The following is a 21,285-nucleotide window of genomic DNA, read 5'->3' as shown; positions in this document are numbered from 1 at the left end:
GGGGGGGGGGAGTTATGCTGCTGCTATAAAGGTTCATTGCAATGCAAAAGTGAGGAGGGAGTGGGGACCTATGGAATAATGTTCTCAAGAGCATGGCATTAAACTGCGAGTAAGTGTTATTAAGCATAGAGTAATCCACCTGATATGAAGCACAAGCCGCAAGGGCATACGATGAATCCATTATCGTGATTGAAAACAAAAAGGGAACCAAAAAAGATGTGATTGTGACTGACTGCTGCCCTGCTCCACCCCCCAGCAACCTCAGCCCAGTGATTATTTTCAGTTGAGCACCTATTTTCTTCACGTTAACGACTACCAAAAAAAAAAAAAAGACCCTTGCTGACCCTTGCCGGCAACGGACCAACGAGGTTTCTCGTCACGCTTCTTTGCCGCCGCGCCTGGCATTAGCAGCCGTCCTATAACCAATCAACCCCGCTAGATCTGCCCCAACCCCGGTCCAGGCTGGCCAATCCGCAACCGTTAACCGCCTTTTACAGCATTGCGCTACTGCGAGGAACGACGTCCCCTTTTGGGACGCTTTCCCATCTCTGCCCAACCACACGCCGAACCCTCGCTATTCTTTTGCTCGCTATCCTCGGGGGGAGGAGCCACCAAGTTTTAATCAACCAAAGACAATCCAGAGAACAATGCCATTACCAGCATGCCAATGCCCATCTCCAACCGTCTGTTCGCTCCCTCACACGGTGGTGAATTGCCAAAGAAAAATAATTTCATTAGCAGCTAGTCAGGATCCCAGCCCCCCGGTCCTCGAAACCCTGAGCCGCCATTCAAGAATCAATGCCCATTCATCATTCATGCCCAGAGAAGAGGCCATTGTATGGCCAACTGAGTCTGGCGAGTCTGGGTACTCATTTCGTCAGACTCCAGTGAGGAACCATACCCTGGGTTGCTGTCAACCTCTGATATACACGTCTCCTCATCACGAGATACGCGCCTTGCTGGATGACTGGATCTCCGCCTTGTCACGGGATCTCTCACAGGATCGTAGCTGGCTTGCTCGAGCACCACTGGTATCACCAAATGCCTCAGATCAAGGTCAATCAGTGGATCCGTAAGGCGTCTTTTATGCCTCACGAAGCTCAACCTCACCATGAGATTCGTTGTTTTTGCCTGTAGTCGTGGGCCGCCCACCGCTCAAGAGGCGTTGGGAAGAGCCACATTAGCAAAGCGACTTACGACGAGCGACGTTGTTGATGCGCGCTCCTTGCTCCGTCTCCGGCGACTAACTAGAGTCTTTTTTGTTTCCTTGGCTTGGCCTCTGATATCCCGTCCTTTGCTCGTCAAGTGATGAAGCTAGAGCCCGAATCGCCAAAGCACCGAAAAGCCACAATGTGCCATGCGATAGCAGACAAAAGTTAATTATATCGGTCGCTGGATATGTACCTCCCTACCTTGCTGCCCGCCTACATTACAAACATACATACATACATGCCTGCTATACACACTTGCATGCATTTCTTTGGGGGTCCCCGCTCCTCTCCTCCTCCTCCTCCTCGTCCTCCCTCGTTGCTGTGCTACAGTAGTAATGGGCAGTGGTGGGCAGCATTAATAGTAGCAGCGAGCAACTGCATAATACCCAGGCCCGTCACTATCAAAACCACGTCCAAAGTATTCAATCATCGTTGCTGAGAGAGAAGACCCTGGTCTCCCTCCCTGGTCAAATTCGGCATGCACTGGGCTGGTCAGACCCCTGCTCGAATGCTGGACCATGCAGACCTTTGGCTTAGCCGTCCCGAATCCGCTCTAGATTTGGCCGCTCGCTTCTATATGCATCCTCGAGCCATTGACAGGCCAGGACGACTCGTCTTAGGCGCTGACCTTCTCAACGTAGCCATACAAGACTTAATTGCACGCACGCATCCCCGGTTTTTGTCCTCTCGGTGGCCATATTTTCTTCTTCTTCCCTTCTCTGCATCTTGCTAGTGCGCGAACGCTGCATTTCACTGCTATTTGCTCGGTTCCTGGTCCCAGAAACAGACAGACAGACAGATAAATCTTCACGAGCACTCAAAGCGCCGCCGCCGCCGGCACCTAGTACACACCGACTCTCTGTCGTGGCATATATAGTCACTTGTTACACCGGTCACTAACACGCACACGCACACGCAACGCGCAACTTGACGCACGCACGCACTCACGCTCCCGCATCTCTTCTTTTTATTTTCTCCCACGAGGCAGGCAGGCAGATAAACCCCCGACCCCGAGAATACTTTGACGCCGCACAACTTAAAATCTTCTCTGCCGCCTTCTATCGTCTCAACATACTCCTTCCACACCTCGAGGAACGTGGCGCAACGGGCAGAAGAAAAGAGAAAGAGAGGCGCCATATAGATCCGACCTTTGCCCCATCCATTGCTCGGACGGAAAAGAAAGAGAGACACGGGAATAATTCACACGACATAGCAACGTGGGTTACGACAAGTTGTCCGTCGCTCTGCTGGTTCCTCCACATCTACGACCTTGTCAATCGGCTACACTGGCATTGGGGGAGAGAAGAATTGGTCAGGACCGGGCAGCTGATTATCGTGTGTAATGTTGGTGAACCAAATTGTGCACCTTTCCGCCTTTTAAGGTCACCCCAAAGACCTCTCGAGGAGACAGTCGCACGTTCAAGTGAGTCTTTTATCTTAACCGACTTTGTACTACAAGCCACATTCGGGTCTATAAGGGCTGTTTTCGGGATATCCACATACCGAGCTCTTCGCGGCCTTTTTTGTTGCGCCCAACACGAGATATGCTGACTTGTCGCTCTAGATTGAAACTGTTGCGATGGCTTCCTCGAGTCATCAGGCGATGTCACGCCACCGGCAGACCTCAGTCAGCTCGGCTGGGAAGTCTTCTAGAAAAGAAAAAGCTGTCGCAGAGCAAAATGATTTTACTTCGACAAAGGCATTGATGAAATACTTTGAACCTGCAGCAGCCACAGCTTCCATGCTCCTTTATGGACGTAAGTTATAGAAATACACACTCGCCATGTCAGGTCAAGTACTAAATTATTCTACGCAGAGGGTTCCTCCGTTGTCGTCGCGCATCATGATAGCCTCACAATAGAGAGGCGATTTTCGAGGCACTCGGCCGAGGTGCAATTATTAGCAGTTGATACGCAAAGTGAAATTGGCGCTGGCCGTTTGGTCGTGAGCTACGATGCCGACATGACGGCTATAGTTTGGGATTTGATGACGGGCGATGAGGTCGCGCGCTTCGCGTCATATGAAAATCTCACTTGCGCAGCCTGGATGCGCAATGGAAATGTCGCTTTTGGTAAGCGATGCCCAGGACGAAGCCGTCAAACGATACCAGTGCTGACTTTTTGGTGCAGGTAATTCTCAAGGAAGCATCATATTATTTGAACCCACAACATCGGAACACATCTCGGCAAGGACAATTGATCAAATCACGGTCACGGCACTTGCTCCAGCAGCAGACTGCAGGACATTTGCCATTGGGTAAGTCGCCTTACTACATATAACCTGGTTGGGCGCTACTAACTCACCCCCAAAGATATCAAAATGGATCTCTCCTCATTGCAACTCTGCAGCCAAGATTCCAAATCTTGCACAATCTAAGTACCTCGAGGGCACCGTCGCCCATTGTCAATTTGGCCTGGCATGCTTCCTCGCCTCGCCAAAAGTCGGACATGTTGGCCGTGCAGACCAACGACGGTGATCTTCGGGTCTGGAGTGTGGCAAAGTCTTCGACCGGCGATGATCCTGCCAAGGTTGTGAGGATACTGAAGCGCACAGATAATTTCCAAAATGGACCCAACTGGATGGGCTGGTCAAAGAATGGCCGCATTATCCAGTACTCGGAAAGGTGAGTATACATACCATGCACCTTGTACGCGCGCGCTTAGCCACATGATGACTGACATCACTCGCCACAGTGAGACTCTTTCATGGGATGTTCGAACAAAACACGTCACCTATGACAGCATTCCAACACTGGAGCATGTGCGAGGCCTCGCTGTCTACGGTCCTGGTGCCAGCTTGTTCACGCTAGGAGCCAACAATACCGTCCAGCAATTCGACCTGAACACGCCGTCCCTGATGGTGGCCAATGTTCAGCACCCAGCTAACCTCTTACCGCCCTCACCTCCGGTATCCATCGAGGAGCAGGTCGAGCAAGGGATCGTTGTCATCGCCACCGACTCGGACTCGGTATCTGTTCCTATCACGTCCGAGGTCTCTGAGAGCGATGAAGATCACATGTCGCCATTGGCTAGGATCGTTCGTGGGACCGACGTCGCCAATGATCCATACGAGCAAGATCGCTACATGGCGGCAAGCCCAGTGTCGTCGAGGAGCCACGCGTCTTCAACCTTGTCCAAGTCGTCGGCTGGCTCCAGCACCCGTGGGCGGCAGGCGCCCTCGGTCATGTCTCGTGGAATGACGGAAAACACTTACATCTCCACCGGCTCCTCCTCAATGCGCTCCTCCGCCATGCCTCCCTATGGGGACAAGGATGCTTACTCAATCAGCAGCGTCAGCTCGGCATCTGTTACCTCGTCCTCGCACGCGTCCCGTCGCCACCGGCCCTCGCGCCTGAGGAACGAGGTCCCTAGGAGTCCCGATGACAACAAAGTTCATGACCTCTTCAAGTTCACTCGCAGCAGGCTTCATGATGTTCCTTATAAGCGAACACCGCTGGCTGACCAGACCCGTTTGACTAATGATGACCTCAGAAGACAGATGCTGAGTATTATCTTTGGCTGGAATAAGGAAATTCAGGACCTTGTTCGAGATGAAATGTCTAGACACCCGAATGGGTCCTCGAGCCGTATTCTTTTGGCCAAGTGGCTCGGTGATATTGATGCAGACATCATGACCGCCTCGTCCGAGAACATGACCTCGTCCGATTGGATGCTGCTTGCTCTGAGTGGTATTGGTGGTCAGGCTTCTCAGCACAAACTAGGTCGAGCATATGTACAGAGGCTCTTGGAGAGTGGCGATATCCACGCAGCTGCGACCATCATGATTGGCATGGGTGATCAGAATGATGCAATTGAGATTTATGTCTCGCACAAGCGCTTCATGGAAGCATTGATCTTGCTCTGTCTTTTCTACCCCAACGTCTGGGAACGTCAATCCCAGATCATCAAGAAATGGGGCGAGTTTGCAGTTCTACATGGCCAGCAACAGTTGGCGATTCGTTGGTAGGTGTCTCTAGCTCACTGACCGAGAAACTAAAGATGAGAAAAGACTAACCTGATAATAGTTTTGCTTGTACTGGACAAGAATCCACGGAGCCCTGGACGTCCCCATCGGCGGCTCAGGTGACATTCCAAAGTATGGACGCTACTATTCCGGAAGTCCTGAGTCCTCCATTGTCTCCTCCTGGAATCAACCTGGGACCACAGCGGAGCATTGCCAAGACCTCGGCCTTGAAGCTCATCACCACATTTGGTGATCAAGGTTCCAAGTCAAAGTTCTTTGCGGCTGGTGATGGTGGACAAACGCCCATTGCGGCTGGCGTCACTCCGATTGCTGAATCTGCCGTTTCACCAGGTGGCCGTGATCCCACCACGGCGTTCCTCAAGCCATCTTCCCGGAGTACTTATAATACCCCGTCTTCAGCGCGTGCTGTGACGCCTGGAGGTTTCGGACGGCCTCGTCTGCCCTCTATTGGCGAGGCTCGCGTTGAAGTTCCGGCATTGAAACCTCAAGAGGCACAAAAAGAACGCACTCATTCAAGGAAGTCATCCTACGAGGACCAGCAAATGATTGCTGGCCTGTCCGTGACTCGTGCTTCAACTGCAAGCCCCATGATGATGCGCGAGAACCACCGCAAGAAGGGTCATCCTCCCCCATCACCCTCGCCCGAGTCCTTTGCTGCTTTGATGGCTTCTGGGCGCTCAAGCCGCAATGGTGCCCGCGATAGAGTACCCGATGGAATTGACTTGAAATTGCAATCGATTGATGATGCAGTCACGAGCGACATTACCTCGCCTGAGCAGTCTGTCACATCCTCGACCCGCTTCCACTGGCCATCCCGCAGGCGAGGTCCCGGATCGGTCGCAAGCTCTGTCACTTCCAGTTCAAGTGCTGGGCGAAGCCTTCGCAGCGGCCATGGTACCCGGGCCGTGAACAACTACATCTCTAGCTTGGACACAGCCCAGAGCTCCTCGAGAAGGCAGCGCAGTCGCGAGAGCAGCCGACCGCGACAGGACGAGCGGCGTACGCGTAGCAGCAGCAGGAACCGCAAAGACCAGCGTGCGTCTTCCGGAGATCGGGGTCGTGGCACTGTTCGAAACTATACTCCCAAGCCTGCCAAGCGCTCGCCCACCTCTCCATTGCCCATGTCTCCAGAGGACCTGCTGAACCTCAGCACTCCCCGGGTCAATGAGGGAATTGTTGGCAACGAATCTATAATTCCTCTACAACTCGACAGCCATGAACCATCCACTGTTCGCAAGTCGAGCCAGATTCGTGTCTCAAGCCGGACATCAAGCCGAGGCCGCAAAAGAAGTTCCGAGAGGAGGCCACCCGCCCTGGACTTGCGCGGTAGAAGCAAGAGTCGTGGAGATGGCTCAGTTGCCCGCTCGCCATCTTCGCCCCTGCCCATGTCCAGCCAAGCTGCGCAGTTCTATGGCGGCTCCGACGACGAGGAAGACTACAGAGCTGCAGTCGAGGCTCAGGAGATGTTCCGCGCCAAGCACAATGGCAGTCGCGGTGCAAAAGAACCTGCCTCTCCTGCCGTCTCCCGTCGGGACGGTTCTGTGCCGCATCGCAGGCGAACCAAGACACCTGCCCTCGAGGACGTTCAAGCAACAATCAAGCAGGCACCCCAGGTTGTTTTCGATGTGACCGAGCCTGTACGTAGCGGCGACCTGAAGCAGATCCTGAACGAGAGACAACTCAAGAAGGAGGCTGCTGCTCGCGAGCTGGAGGAACGTCGAAAGTCGCTCGCTCGAAGACCCTCGGCTCCTCCGATTCCCCACCCCGATGAGCTGTCGCCCATTGCTTCAAGGCCTCCTACGGCGTTCGAGCTCCCTCAGACGACTTTCACACCCCAAGACCTCCCTCAAAGAAGTCAGACCGCCGACTTTGCTAGAAGCTCATCATATGCCCGAACGGGGAACAGACCCTTCATTGGTCTACCGGCAACGCCCAAGGCAATGAGGCTGCAGTTTGACAGCCATGGTGTGGGAAAACCCAATGTGCCTCCTGTTCCCATGGCCTACGTCAAGACTTCGCCTTCGTCTTCTGCCCAGCCATCTCCGAACAACCTCCCTGTCAGCTCTCCCGAAAAGTCACCCCAGTCCTCGCAACAGGAGTCCCTCCTCACCCTGCTGCCTTCAACTGTTTACTCGCCCCCAATGCGCCCAGGCATTGAGAGGTGCATGTCTGCTCCCATCCCAGAGGAGCCCATGGCTTCCGCCGGTTCTCCGATGCGCCCGTCTCAGCCATCAAGCAGGCAAGGTCGACGAGGCTCCGTCTCGCGCAAGATGAGTGTTCCAGATGCCCATATCGGGGGCAGGGGAATTGATGAAATGATCAACGCCCCCAGACACTCGCGTCAGGCCTCTCGCGACGACCAGATGCCACCACCTCCGCCTCCTCCCCCGATTCTGAGAGAGCTGCAGCACCTGGCGACGCCTCCACCGCCACCGCCCGCTCCTATCCCGGGTATGCGCCCCCAAGTCCTCGGCAGCGCCGGATCCGGCACCATTGAGATTGTCATGGACGAGGATGATCACAGTGATGGACCCGCGGGCATTCCCGTTGCCGTTCCTGTGAGCGAGGCCACGGTGCCCATCATTGCCCCTCCGGCTCCACGCAGCCAGAGCCATGCCCGCGGCCGCAGCTTCTCGGAAAAGGACAACAGCATCGCCAGCCGCATCAGTCGGGCCACGGAGCGCATGCGCTCTGCCAGCCGCGGTCGCAACAACTCGATCCTCGGCAGCCGCACCAAATCTCCCGAGCAGACTTCGCCTTATGAGAGCTTGCTGCCCCCCGTGAGCTACAAGGCCCCCATGATTGAGCAACAGCAGCAGCCTCGTGAGCCCCAGATGATTGAGAGACATCCTCGCGAGGTGAGGGCAGCATACCAGCAGCAACAGCAACAGCAGCAGCAGGCCTACACGATCGGAGTCAACGAAGGCGAAATGTTTTAGATGCCATTTCGCCACAGAAAGACACACACGACTCTTATTTATTTATATCAATGCATGGCGTCGGCGTTGCTTTTTTTGTACTTCTTTTTGATACTCATTTTTGCTTCTTGAAATACTTATTCATTTTGATACCACTTCTCTTCTTGGTACGGAAAAACAAACGAAACGTCCAATACAGCTATATACACTGCCTCGGATTTCTTGGAATTTTGTCAACGAGGACAGGAAAATTTCACAGCCAACAGCATTTATATCGACTCTCTCCACAGCAAACGACAGTATCTCACGACTCTCTTCACATTCACCTTTAGACTTGTACACTTCGCATCTATCCTTAACCTCTGGACTATTCTTGGAGTGGGTGGGCACGGCGAGGGACACGAACTATATATATCATGATTGCGCGAATATATAATCAAGCCCAGAGTCTGTGAGGAGACTCTGGGTTTTCTACAGCCTTTTCTTCCAATAGGTTAGGCGCCACACGGCGGAAATCAAGGGAATTTGCTGTTTGAGGACGGGGAGAGAGACTTGTACAGAATGTGTTATGGGCAATCCCCGGCGGCAGCGCATAGGGGAGAGCCGGGAAAGAGACTGGGAATATCGCGCGCGCGCGCGAAAAAGGGGGAGAGAGCATTGGGAGGAATGGGAACGTGTTCATGACCACCTTTTTTGTTTTACAGCGCTGCCTCACGGCACCTCTTCTACGACCCGAATGATGGGAGTTTTATGCTGATGGTTGTTTCTTCTCTTTCCTGGTGGGATCTTGAATTCTATTCTAGGTAGTTGCAAATAAAGATAATTCATAAGCTGTATTGACTTGGTGGCATCATATGCGCGATAAACAAGCCGCCCGAAAAGAAAAAGAGAAAATGGGCTCATGCGAAAGAAAAGAACAAAGTCATGTTGGTCGAAAGATCGTGTGAATAAGTAGCGAACAAAGGACCACTTGTGATGGGGGCAAAAAAAGACAAAAAGAATAACGGAGTTGACAATCTCCATCTCAACCCACCAGTCCAAATCCCCGAGCGAACGTGATCCAACACGCCATGCGACGGGGGAGATGCTCTGCTGAGTAAAGCCTCCCTGAAGCGTATTCTCCATTTCCTAAGGTATCCCAATCAACACGAGTTACCTACGCGGATGGGACACCACCGCGGCATTCGCGCTGGGCGAAGCAATCGGGGGATCTGACGGAATTGAACGTGACGGGTTGAGAATTATAAGTGTCTTCTAACCAATTGGACCATTACAGTCGAGAAAAATGGTTGTTATCTTAGTCCAAGTAGTCTAGAGCTATGGGGCCGAGGATTAGCCATGGAGACTGGAAGCCCCCTAGCGCATGTGCCATGCTAGGTACCAGCAATGATAGCGATAAGGAGCATGCATCAATTGAGTGCTGTACCAATACCGCGTAAAGCACGTTGACTTCCCTGCGCAAGTTGACATGTCTCTTTTCTGATTGATTTGGCACTCTTGATTCCAATGAATTGCATGATGCTCCTCTTGATATACTGCAATCACATGGCCTAAAGGGAAGCCATTGAAACGCCAGTACGGCGCATTCGTTACCGACACCACGACCGCCCAACCAAACTCCTATACACTCAAGAGCTTCCGAGATCTATTGCCCCAGAGCTCTCGAGACCTTGTCGTTTTCCATACAATCTCGCAAACAAGAGAAAGCAAAAGATGCTCACCACGGCACCGCGCCTGCACATACGGCGACCCTCGCCCACAACGACCGAGTTCACCGTCTCGACGCTGCCGCCGCAGACGGTACCGCTCCGCCTCCTGCTCGGCCTCGTCCACGCGGCGCGCGTGGTTCTGAGCCTCTCGACCCTCCTCGTGCTCTACGCCGCCTGGTCGCTCTCGCCGTACGGCACGGTGCGGCCGGGAGCGGCCCTCGCCCGGCCCGCCGAGCTCGTCTCCTTTGACCTGATCCTGTACCTGCTGCACGGGTGCCTGACGGCGACGGGGGCCGGGGGCCGGCTCGCCGTGGCCGTCGCGGCCTCGACGCCGACCTGGGCGCTGCTGCCGGGCTGCGCCCTCGCCCTGTACGCCGCGGTCCGCCGGCTGCACACGTCCGAGTCCCTGCTCGTGCTGCGCGGCCTGGGCATCCAGACGTCGAGCTCGGGACACACGGTCCTCGGCGGCCCCGCCACGCGCTTCATCCCCACGGAAAAGATCCGCGACGTGCTCATCAACGAGGCCTTTCTCGGCTTCGAGGTCCGCTACTATCTGGCCGTGGTTGTCGAGGGTGAAGACGAGGTCGTGGTCGTGTTCCCCAAGCTCCTGCCGCGCCGCGATGTGGTTGAGCGTGTGTGGAGAGCTGTTCGCAGTTGTCTGTTCGAGGTTCGTCAGAAGAAGCTTGTCCAAAGCCATGGCCATAATAGCAAGACGAGAAATGGAGTGGCCTGAGATGATGAGCTTAAGGGATAGTAGGCGGGCGGGCCTTGTCTGCTGCTGAAGTTGAATTGCACGGCGATTGGAGCGTTTGTTCTACATTAATTATGATACCCAAATGAACAAGTTTTGAATTCATCTTTACGCCATCTTCTTTTCTAAATGTTGTAAATGGGGTATATGTCTTTTTTGGCCGTGGAAATTTTATTCGCCGTGATCCATACATAGTAACGTTGCAATCATTCTCCTCCTTCTTCCTCTGCTTTGGCCGCAGCACTTCTCCTAATGGCCGCATTATTGTTTCGCTCTTCCCTCCAATGGGCGGCACTCTTGTATCCCCTCCGCTTGGCTTCCTTCTCGTACGTGTCCTCCGGCAAAGGCAACTTGGACTTGTTCAGCATGGGCTGGTACTTGCCAACGAGGCGCTCCCGGTTGCCGCCCTCGAACATTCTCTGGCTCAGGGCAACGTGAGGCGGCGCGCGGGGGTCTTTTCGCTTGTCAATATCGGCAAGCCCGGCCACGACATTGAGCAGCTGGCCCGACAGGATCTCATCCATCTTGCGCTCCCGCCAAAACTCCCACACGTCATCGACGAGGCCAAAGGCCCCGTGCTTGTTCAGCGGACTGTCCTCGCCAACATAGACCCAGTCCAGCGCATCCTTGCGCTCCAGGTCGCCGGCCCGCGGGAAGAAGCAGTCCCACAGGACCAGCGGGAACTCGCTCGCCAGGACGTAGTTAGGCCGCCGTGGCTGTGCCTGGTAGTCGAGGAGCTGGTCCACAACCTCGGGCGCCTCTAGCCCCTGTCCGACCATGAAAATCACGGCGACCATGCACCGGATCTGGTGCCACAGGAATGCCGAGCCGCGGACGTGAAAGTAGTAGACCTTGGGGCACCTTGTTCCCTCAGCCACCTCCGTCCCTGTGTTGTCCAACGCCGGTCGGAACTCGGGCTGGCTCAGGTAAGGCAGCGCCGTCTCGACATGTTCGACTTCGACAATGTCGCACTCGAAAATCCTGCGCTCAAAGTTGGTGATGAGCTTGCTCGGGTCAATTTTGCAAAAGTTCCGAAAGTCGTGCGCGCCCTCGAACTTTTTGGCCGCCTTGCGCATCGCTTCAATGTCCAGCCAACCGTCCTTGACCTTGACTGTCGCCTTGGGGTGTTCGAGGCTGTTTGGAATGGGAGAGTAGGCTGGTTGTGTGAAAAAGTACCGATACTGTCTCTCCCTGCAGTCGTGGCGTGCCGAAAAGTCTGCCGGCACCGTGGGGCACCAAGCCAGAATGCGAATATCTGGGGGTAGCAGGCGGTTTAGAATCTTGCAGTACTGAAGTTCGTCTTTGAAGTCGTCAAAGGGCTTTTCCTCAGCCACTTCCTCTGTCTCCTCTCCAGCAGCCTTTTTGTTTTCCTGTTTTACAACTTCGGCTTGTTCTGAAGAGGCTGGAGTCACATCTTGCTTCGGCAGCGGACGATTACTTCTGACACGAATACCAATGACCTGCCCGAACGCGCTCACGCCACGATCCGTACGGCCACACTTGCTGTATTCCCAGTCATCCCACCTGACCTCTGCCGGATTCTCAGGCATGATGAGACAGCTTTTGACCAGCGCCTTCCAGAGTTCCTCCTCAATCGTCGACAGAGCCGAGCTGGCCTGGAACTCGAAACCGCCATAGTTCTTACCAATATATGCAAGCTTGAAGGCGACCAGACGAGTCGTGTATTTGGAAGGGTCAATCTTATTGTCCGTCTTTTTTTTCTTGGGCTTCAGCTCCCGACCATCATTATCAGCGCTGCTCTGTGGCTGTTGCAATACTGCCGCCGCGATCTCGGCAGACTGCTGCTCCGTGACCTGGGAGCGAGGCGCCGAAGAAGCAGCTCGTTCCGCTTCTAGTGCCTGCACCCGCTGGACGAGAGCCTCCTTGGTCCAACGGGAGTAGTCTGGCTTCTTGTCCATTTTCAAGGGCCTGACCTGCAGCTCCTCGGGTTGCACACGTGGTTGATTTGCGATCAGCCGAATTGGGCAAATTTTCGTCTTGAGATGAGAGCGAATAGAGAGAATGCAAGAGTCGGGAAGAAGCCGGTGGCTGCGGGCGGTTCTGTTAAAAATACTCATGCATGCATGCCAGTATTTGAACCACGTCTTCTTGTTCCAATTTGCGTTTCTTTGATGACTCAAGGCTATAATTATATACTGCCCAAATATGAAAAATCATGCAAAGGTGCGGCGGCGCCTATGGCTGCAATAGCGGCTCTAGTTCCGCCCCGCCTATCTTTTTACCACTCTTGTTTGGGTGGGCGATGGACGCTGAGCACTTGCGCTACATATTGGTACACTCGTCCACTGCCAAGTTTGGACTGTTGCAAACGTCACCCAAGCGACTTTCGTCACCTCTTGTTCGATATTTCATCACAGATTCTTTATTTTTAGGCATGGACGAATTATTTCCAGTGAAGATTCTGCTCCTCGGAGACGCTCATGTTGGGAAATCTACATTTCTGGCGTGCGTCAAAAGTTCAATCTCTCCGATATGGCTGCTGCTTCTTCTAACATGACTCTATCACAGCCGCATGAGCAAGGGAGCCGGCGCACTCGAGGGCAATTTGGATATCGAACTTTTGCGCGACATGGACCAGCCCTTTATATTCGAGGCAAGGAACAAGAAAGGCGGTTACCGACTGGAGTTTTATGATACTTCGAGCCCCGAAAATTGGCGACTGCTGGAACCAGATATGGTCATTATTTGCTACGACATCAGCCAACGGCTGAGCTTGATCAATATGCAAAGAGTTGTGAGTGACTCATACCTGTCCAAGAGCTACCTCACCTCTTCCTTCCGCGCTGACTCTTGCCTTGTTGCTAGTGGATCAAAGAGGTCCGCACAACCTTCCAGTCAGAATCTCAACTGCCTCTTCTAGTGTTGGGTCTGAAGAGAGACCTGAGGTCTGAGCAAGACCCAAATGGTATCATTTATCCACAGGAGGCATACAGGGTAGCTCAAGAGATGAGAGCCGATAAATACGCCGAGTGCTCGGCCACCACGGGTGAGCTTTTCAAGCTAGCCTTTGAAGAGATCTTCAGTACGGCAATGAAGACCAAGACGGCTGCTGGTGGCCAGAGCGAGGGTGGTTGCGTAGTGATCTGAGCGCTGCATTTGGCGATTGAGTTTCAACGCGCAGGTTGATGACATGCAATTTGCACATCTCTCAATGGCACCCGAAGGCTTGATATGTCGGAAAGGTACCGTTCGTTGCCTCAGTCTTCTCATCGGTCCTCAGTTGTCTCCATTACATCTCCTTGATCCTCGTCCGCTTCCTCCTGCTCTGGAAACTGTCCAAGCACCTCTGCGATGCCAGCAGAAATGTCTTCCTGCTGCTCGGGCCCAAAGCGAACCTCCATATCCTCAATGACAGTATTTAATGCCACGGGGTTGGTAGGGCGCATATTTAGAATCATGATCATCTCACCCTTAGTGATCTCATAGGGTCTAAGCCTTTCGAGCAGTCTTGAGATGGACGTCTCATCATAGGCAGGTGGCTTCTGACTCAATGGACCAGGATGAGTCTCAAAATATTGAAGAAGCTGGTAGTATAGTAGAATTCATCAGCCAAACAATGCTTAATTGAAAAAAGAATAATTATGACTGTCATTTCTGCACAGTAAGATGATGGTATTTTTTACTAACCTCTCTGCGCAGTGTCTCTAGGTTGCCTGGACCCCTGCGCTTCTGCTCCTGATATTCTTTGGCCTGCTTCTGCAGGAACTGATAGACCTCGACATTGGTCAATGTGGCAGACTGAGCCTCCAAGATCTTCATTGTTTGGGTTGCTTGCTACCAGGTCCCGAGGCTACGTTTCGAGATGGAATGACGACAAAGAGCGGTGACAAGGTTCCGATATTTTCCTTTGCGATCCGGGTGGGTGTAATGTTTTTTGGGGGGGCCCAAACACAATTTCTCCAACTGAATTGTCACAAAGCTTCTGCCGTGCAATTGTGCCACACAGGACTTTTTGGTGCAAGGTCCAGTCCCCTTGGTCTCAGTGTGACTACCGTAATGGGGGTAGGAGAAGGGAAAAAAAAAAAAAAAAAAAGAGTTGCCGTAAAGCCGTGTGGCTGGCTTGGTTCGCAAGAGTAATGCACTGTTGCGGGAACAACAAGGCTTGCTGGTTTGCTAATTGCTCGGTCGTCGCCTACTGGCCTTGTACTTAGGTATGAAAAGCCCCAAACCAAAGGGCGATCAAGCAATGGTCCGAATTCGGGAAATTTTTTTCTGCTTTCGAGGTGGTAACAGTAATGAACTGGGTATTGGATATTGACTGGCTGCAACTGGTTAGTTGAGTCAGGCTCCTCCTCCCAAGCTTCCTCTATGAGGGGAAAAGAATTGAACCCTTTGGTGGGGGAAAGAGTTTTTGGGCCCTCGAGCCTGACTGACCCAGCAGCCTGCCTTATTACATTCATTCCTGGAGGTCCTGGACCTGATCAGCAGCCAGGTAGGTCACACTGGCAAGGTCAGCCCCGAGAAGTTAGGTATGATACCTTTGCTGGTTACATTTGCCCACGACACATTCGTGGATACTATTGACTGCCATGATTACTCAAAGCCTCTTCCATTTCTAGTTCACATGCAAATGAACCTGGTCTCACAACCTTCTAGTCAGGTAGCTCTTCTCCCATATAGTATTTCGTATCATGAGCGACATCATACCAAATCTTGTTACGACAAAGTGACACAATATCTGGGAGCATTCATCCAGGTCAAGGTTCATTACCTACCTTGCTAGTAATGCAGGCCGTCTGCTAAATAGCCCAAGTCCTACCTAGCCCACTATGCGTGTTTCGAGTGCGTACTTTGGTGGTTTATTAGTCTCGCATAGGGCATTGCATCATTGCCTGCACATTGGCGCAAATCACTGATCGAAGCACTGGCATTCGCCAATTCCCTACGCAGCTTTTAGGCTCTTTTAGGCACTCTGACCCCTCACAATTACTGTTCCAAAGAGGCCTCTCCTACCCCACCAACCCACTAAGCGCGACACAAAAAATCTTTTCCCCACACGAAAGTCTTGTGCTCTCATGGTGAGGGACAGTGAGAGAGGAAGAAAAAAAAAAATTGAACTGCCAGAGTCAGGACCAGGCCCCAGAAGAAGAGCTCTTCTCTTAGACCAGCTCCCAGACCAGACAGACCCTCACTGGCGGCCCTGAGCCTGTAGTTTTGGTTTCTGTAAGATTTTTTTTTTATCCCTCTACCTCTATCCTCTGGACCTACTCCATAAATCTTCTCCTCGCGGAACTCTCATCCAAAATATCCTGCAGTCTGGAAACCCTGGAAACGCAGGTCATGGCTTATCTGTAACAAACTGCTATTCCGACGTCACACTGCCCGCCGCTCCTTTGGACCAATTCTCTGACAGCTTCTCCAAACTTCGCTTTTCGCCGGCAAAGCAAAACGCCCTTCCCGAACCCTTGGGCGTGTTTTAAAGCTACCTACCTCCCTATCCTCGGCTTTCATTGTGCCGCTGCACCTCCGTGACCGGTCACCTACATCGCGAAATTTTTTTTTTTGCGCGCAACTGCACCGGGGTCATACACGCTTCGCAGAGCCGTCGTCGAGACTACTGCTCAAGGTCTTCCGCTGTATACGCGGAATTTCAAGAGCATATTCGCATGGTAGCATTTAACTGTCCTGCTTTCGAGTTTGCAACTGCTTGGCTCCAGTCTTCCCGCTAGATTCCGTCTAGACTTTACACTCCAACAAAACCCCACCAAGGCAAGACAAGCCGCAAAGCCAAGTTCATACAAAAGTCACGCGACATCATGGTGCGCAATATCGTCGTTCTCGGTGGAAATTCCCACCCAGCACTTGTCGACAGTGTCTGCGGCATTCTAGGTGTACCTCAATGTCAGAGAATTCTCGGTAGTTTCTCTGTTGGTGAGAGTCGCTGCGAGATCAAGGATTCCGTGCGTGGCAAGGATGTCTATATTATCCAGTCTGGAGGCGGAAAGGTCAACGACCATTTCATAGACCTCTGCATCATGATTTCGGCCTGCAAGACAGGGTCTGCCAAGAGAGTAACTGCAGTCATGCCACTCTTCCCTTACTCGAGGCAACCTGATCTCCCTTACAACAAAGCGGGCGCTCCCTTGTCGAAACAGCCTTCCTCTCTAACCAACGGCTCATACACCTTCGAAAGCGTCCCTGCCACACCTGCTCCCGGCATCCCTAAGAGCGCCGGTCTTTCGAATGGCATTGATGGACTCAGCAAGAAGCTGGGTAAGGCTAGCATTGCTGAGGAGGTCAATGGCAACAGTACTCCAGCGGTTATCCCTGGCAGCGACAGCTACTTCAAGCGTCCCGATCTCCCTGCCGTCCCACAAACACCTGCCGCTACCTTTACGACACACGACTACGAGAAGAAGCCTCTCAAGAACTTCATACCAAAACCGGGATACAAGCAATGGGTTGCCCAGGCTGGAACGCTTGTCGCCGACCTACTGACATGCTCTGGTGCCGATCATATCATCACGCTCGACCTACACGACCCTCAATACCAGGGATTCTTTGACGTCCCGGTCGACAACCTCTACGGCAGGCCCATGTTGAAGCGATACATTCAGCAGACCATTCCCAACTTCAAGGATGCCGTGGTGGTGAGTCCGGATGCTGGTGGTGCAAAGAGGGCGTCTGCGATTGCAGACAGCTTGAAAATGGATTTTGCCCTGATCCACAAGGTAATGTGCTCGTTTTTATATACTTGTTCTACTCCTAAGTCTATTTAGGAACGTCGCCCGACAAAGATCACGGACCGTCAAAACGCTACCATGATGCTTGTTGGAGATGTCGCCAACCGTGTGTGCGTGCTGGTAGACGACTTGGCCGACACATCGAACACCATTACGAGAGCTGCCAAACTTTTGAAGAAGGAGGGTGCAACCATGGTCTACGCCCTTATAACTCACGGTGTTCTCAGCGGCGACGCCATCCAGCGTATCAACCAGTCGGCAATCGACAAGCTCGTCGTAACGAATTCAGTTCCTCAAGACGAACATAAGCGGATGTGTCCCAAGCTAGAAGTCCTAGACATCGGCCCAGCGTTTGCAGAAGCCATCCGTCGTGTTCACCACGGCGAGTCCATCAGCGTTCTGTTCCAGTACGACTAAAAGAAAACAAAATCACCATTGACTTCATCCGCGGCGATCGATACTTGTATTCTCTGTTTTCAGAGAGGCGTTCGACCAGTATTAGTAAGGAGGGCTCTCGTTGACGGGTGGCTACCAATCTTGCTATCGTGCATATCGTCAGATTCCGGCGTTCCAGAGATTCCGTCATTTTTTTTTTTATTTGGGTCATTTCGCATATGACTTTTCACAAAAGTCTGCATAGTGCCTTCTCTCCGTGAGGTCATGTTTCGCTCATCAGAAAGGGAGAAGTCCATTTGGTAAACTCTAGACATATAGAAAACAGTCCGCCCGGGTCTGCTTTCCTTTGCATCTTGGTGATATCACAAAAATTCGTAGATTGTACACTGTATTTTTGCGCTTTGGTCCTAAAAGGCTACTATAAAATATTGTGTGAAGGCTCAGAATACGTGTTTTCTGGGTGGTATTCCTCATTGGAGGCTGTACAAAGAAAGAAAGAAAAAAGAATAAATATACAGATAAGAGTACCGTTTTTAGCAATGTATGCATATCTAGTGCTTAGCTGTCACAGCTTATTTGTAAATCGCACGAGTCTTTGAGCAGGTTGTTACTTTGTATTGAGTGTTGATTGTGTTACTCTAGAACCAGCCTAAAAGCAATATGTTGAGTTACACATCAGTAAGTACTATTGCAAACTGGAACAGTTTTTTTTAATTTGGGTAAGCAACATATGCCAAGCCATGATGCAAGAATAATGGCAAAGGCAAAGCCCTCTGTAGGGAGAATGAAAAGTTGGCCATCATGTTCGCACATGAGAGCAAGTCGAGTTTACTTGACAAACCACTTTTAGTTGTGTGGTATCACGGCAGTTTTATTACCGGCATATGGATTGATTGGAGTATACTAAGACATCCAAGACTTCCTATTCTTTTCTTCTCAACCTTTCATTAGACAGGCTTACCAAAAAGTACCCCGCAATACGTCAGTTTGTCTTCTCCGATGCAGGCGCGATAAGGGAAAGAAAATAGCTTATCGCGCTTCTGTTCAGCGGGATAGTTCTTAGTGGGCATCCGATCTGCGATACACTCAACTTCGATTAGCAATACATAAAGGTACGATAGCGCCGCCACTCGTAGTCGACTATATTCTGCTTCCATTTGTTGGCACGCTCCCAACCATTGACGCCAATAGTACATTCAACAAACATTGGAAGAAAGTCGCACAAGCAGGAAGAATACAGAAGACACAACCCCGCAATCCGTTTTTTTGCGTACAATCTGGAACGTTTTAAAACCTCCCCGAGCCATGTCGAACACGGAACCCGAGGGACCAGCGACAACGACCTCGCCGGCGCAAGCAAACCACTCCCTTACGCTCACGGCCCTCCCCACCCTCAAACCAGACTTGTATGAGCGCGCCTGGGCCTCGATACCGCACCCAACGCTGCCCCTCCTCGCGACGGCGCACCAAAAGGCCGTCACCGTCTTCTCCCTCTCGTCCCTGACCTCGCACAGCACCTTGACGGGCGGCCACACGCGCTCCGTCCGCTCCGTCGCCTGGAAGCCGAATCTTGGGCCCCAAAAGCTGTGTCTGGTGAGCGGCAGTTTTGATTCGACCGCGGGACTCTGGCGCTGGGAAGGCCCATCCGATGGCGGCGCCAACCTCGAGACCGAAGTGACGGCCGCGACAAGTACCAACAGGTTAGGAGCAGGGTCCGATGACGACGACGACGAAGGGGAAAAGGACTGGGAATTCACGCTCGTGCTCGAGGGCCACGACTCCGAGGTCAAGTCGGTCGTCTTCTCGCCGAGCGGACAGTACCTGGCCACGTGCAGCCGGGACAAGTCGGTGTGGATCTGGGAGGACGTGGGCGTGACCGAGGCCGACGACGAGTGGGAGACGGTGGCGGTGCTCAACGAGCACGAGGGCGACGTCAAGGCCGTGGCCTGGTGTCCCGACACGCCCAACCGCAACGACCGCGGCCGCTACTCGTCCGACGTGCTCGCCTCGGCCAGCTACGACGACACGGTCCGCATCTGGCGCGAGGACGGCGACGGCGAGTGGGTCTGCGTCGCCGTCCTCGAGGGCCACGCCGGCACCGTCTGGGGCGTCCAGTGGGAGCAGAACCCCCGCCACGACCGGTTCCCGCGCCTGCTGACCTGGAGCGCCGACGGCACCATTCGCGTGTGGACGCTGCACGAGGAGTCAGACGACGGCGATGAGGAAGGCGCCCAGGACCGCCCGCAGCATGCTTGGGGTGGCCTCGGCGGGATACCCAACACCATGAGGCGCTCGCTCAAGGAGGAGTGGTCGTGTACAGCCGTTTTGCCCAAGGCGCACACCCGGGGACATTTACTCGGCCGCTTGGAGCGCCGAGTCAGGCCTCGTGGCCAGCACGGGCAGCGACGGCGTGGTGGCCGTGTACCGCGAGGCCGACGGCAACAACAACAACAACAACAACGTACATGCAACGACAGATGCCGAGGCAGCTGCCGAGCTAGACGGGGACGTCCACATGACCAACGGACAGACGACATCAGCGGCGGAATCACCGTCATCGTCACTGTGGAATATCGTGGCAACAACATCAAATGCTCACGGCCCGTACGAAATCAACCACGTCACGTGGTGTAAACGCTTCGACTCGGGTTGCCCGCCAGAGCGGAGAGGCGTCGAGGAGATGCTGGTCACAACGGGAGACGACGGTATTGTGCGGCCATGGCAACTATCTTAAGAAAGCGGAAAGACATTTTCACGGGATGCTGCTAAAAAGTTTCCAAAGTGCGGACTGCTAAATCGTGGATTCTTGTAAAAACGGAGAAGAATGACATATAGCATCGGGCTGAAGACAGATAAAGAAAGGCCAAGTACTACATAATGAAAAAGAAGATCATATGCAAAAGAATATCGTCTTCCATGAAGCCAGCCCATTGAGATTTACGTCGTTGGTGTGATCTCAAGGACTAGAAACAGTTGAGCTGTCGGGATAATAGAAACATGGCCGCACCCGCGACATGTCTTTTACTATCATATCTGGATTAGTTGTGACATGTCAATCACAAAGTACATAGCAGTCGGTTTACAATAATTGAATGTGGCTTGGTGAACCATGATGCATTTCTTTTGTGGTATCATCTCGGACATCTATTCGTCCGGTAATGCTAATGTCTGCTCTCGCAGAGGTTTTGGGTCGAGTCCGACCTCGCATTAATATGCAATCCCATCATTCCATGTCGCTGTCATCATACAATTGCGCTCATGCCATGCCCGGTCAAAAACTCCATTTGCAATGCTCATGATATGCGTTGACCATCAACCCAAGCAAGCAGCTTCCCAAAATAAAATGCACTAGAAATTCTCAAAGCCCTGTAATGGCGTCGAGGCCAGAACAAGATGATGATAATGATGATACTGTCTCCCAAAAACGAATAGGAGTGAGGATATCCTTGAAAACCAAAATGTTGAATCATAAAACTCCATGTCGTGATATCTTGAACGCCTCGCCAAAGTCCAATGAACCTCTTTTGTCTATCGTGGTCGTTACTTGCGGTTCCGAATTGACACTGATTCAGTGTTGTTAAAATGAAATTTTGTTCCGTTGTTAAGAATTGT

At 52.7% G+C, this 21,285-nt stretch overlaps 7 protein-coding genes across 7 annotated transcripts; 5 read left to right on the top strand and 2 right to left on the bottom strand.

The window, feature by feature from the left end:
• Window positions 1-2,814: 2,814 nt before the first annotated feature.
• On the top strand, window positions 2,815-8,134 carry PFICI_08975 (uncharacterized protein; the record flags this gene model as incomplete). Its single annotated transcript, XM_007837556.1, has 6 exons — window positions 2,815-2,968; window positions 3,028-3,282; window positions 3,341-3,467; window positions 3,523-3,834; window positions 3,905-5,173; window positions 5,236-8,134. The coding sequence occupies 6 exons, from the start codon at window positions 2,815-2,817 to the stop codon at window positions 8,132-8,134; spliced, it is 5,016 nt and encodes a 1,671-aa protein (XP_007835747.1).
• Window positions 8,135-9,826: 1,692 nt separating this feature from the next.
• On the top strand, window positions 9,827-10,555 carry PFICI_08974 (uncharacterized protein; the record flags this gene model as incomplete). Its single annotated transcript, XM_007837555.1, has 1 exon — window positions 9,827-10,555. One exon carries the CDS (start codon window positions 9,827-9,829, stop codon window positions 10,553-10,555), a length of 729 nt encoding a protein of 242 aa, XP_007835746.1.
• A 224-nt stretch (window positions 10,556-10,779) lies between these two features.
• On the bottom strand, window positions 10,780-12,492 carry PFICI_08973 (uncharacterized protein; the record flags this gene model as incomplete). Its single annotated transcript, XM_007837554.1, has 1 exon — window positions 10,780-12,492. One exon carries the CDS (start codon window positions 12,490-12,492, stop codon window positions 10,780-10,782), a length of 1,713 nt encoding a protein of 570 aa, XP_007835745.1.
• A 344-nt stretch (window positions 12,493-12,836) lies between these two features.
• Window positions 12,837-13,681, top strand: PFICI_08972 (uncharacterized protein; the record flags this gene model as incomplete). Its single annotated transcript, XM_007837553.1, has 3 exons — window positions 12,837-13,039; window positions 13,103-13,328; window positions 13,400-13,681. 3 exons carry the CDS (start codon window positions 12,837-12,839, stop codon window positions 13,679-13,681), a joined length of 711 nt encoding a protein of 236 aa, XP_007835744.1.
• A 119-nt stretch (window positions 13,682-13,800) lies between these two features.
• PFICI_08971 (uncharacterized protein) lies at window positions 13,801-14,353 on the bottom strand (the record flags this gene model as incomplete). The annotated part of the gene is made up of 2 exons (XM_007837552.1): window positions 13,801-14,118; window positions 14,222-14,353. The coding sequence occupies 2 exons, from the start codon at window positions 14,351-14,353 to the stop codon at window positions 13,801-13,803; spliced, it is 450 nt and encodes a 149-aa protein (XP_007835743.1).
• A 1,997-nt stretch (window positions 14,354-16,350) lies between these two features.
• PFICI_08970 (uncharacterized protein) lies at window positions 16,351-17,694 on the top strand (the record flags this gene model as incomplete). The annotated part of the gene is made up of 2 exons (XM_007837551.1): window positions 16,351-17,265; window positions 17,314-17,694. The coding sequence occupies 2 exons, from the start codon at window positions 16,351-16,353 to the stop codon at window positions 17,692-17,694; spliced, it is 1,296 nt and encodes a 431-aa protein (XP_007835742.1).
• A 1,284-nt stretch (window positions 17,695-18,978) lies between these two features.
• PFICI_08969 (uncharacterized protein) lies at window positions 18,979-20,407 on the top strand (the record flags this gene model as incomplete). The annotated part of the gene is made up of 2 exons (XM_007837550.1): window positions 18,979-19,985; window positions 20,044-20,407. 2 exons carry the CDS (start codon window positions 18,979-18,981, stop codon window positions 20,405-20,407), a joined length of 1,371 nt encoding a protein of 456 aa, XP_007835741.1.
• Between the last annotated feature and the right edge of the window lie 878 nt (window positions 20,408-21,285).

This window comes from Pestalotiopsis fici (genome assembly GCF_000516985.1).
Source record: "Pestalotiopsis fici W106-1 unplaced genomic scaffold PFICI_Scf_6, whole genome shotgun sequence".
Taxonomy (NCBI): domain Eukaryota; kingdom Fungi; phylum Ascomycota; class Sordariomycetes; order Amphisphaeriales; family Sporocadaceae; genus Pestalotiopsis; species Pestalotiopsis fici.
This window is presented reverse-complemented; position numbering and strand designations above follow the sequence as displayed.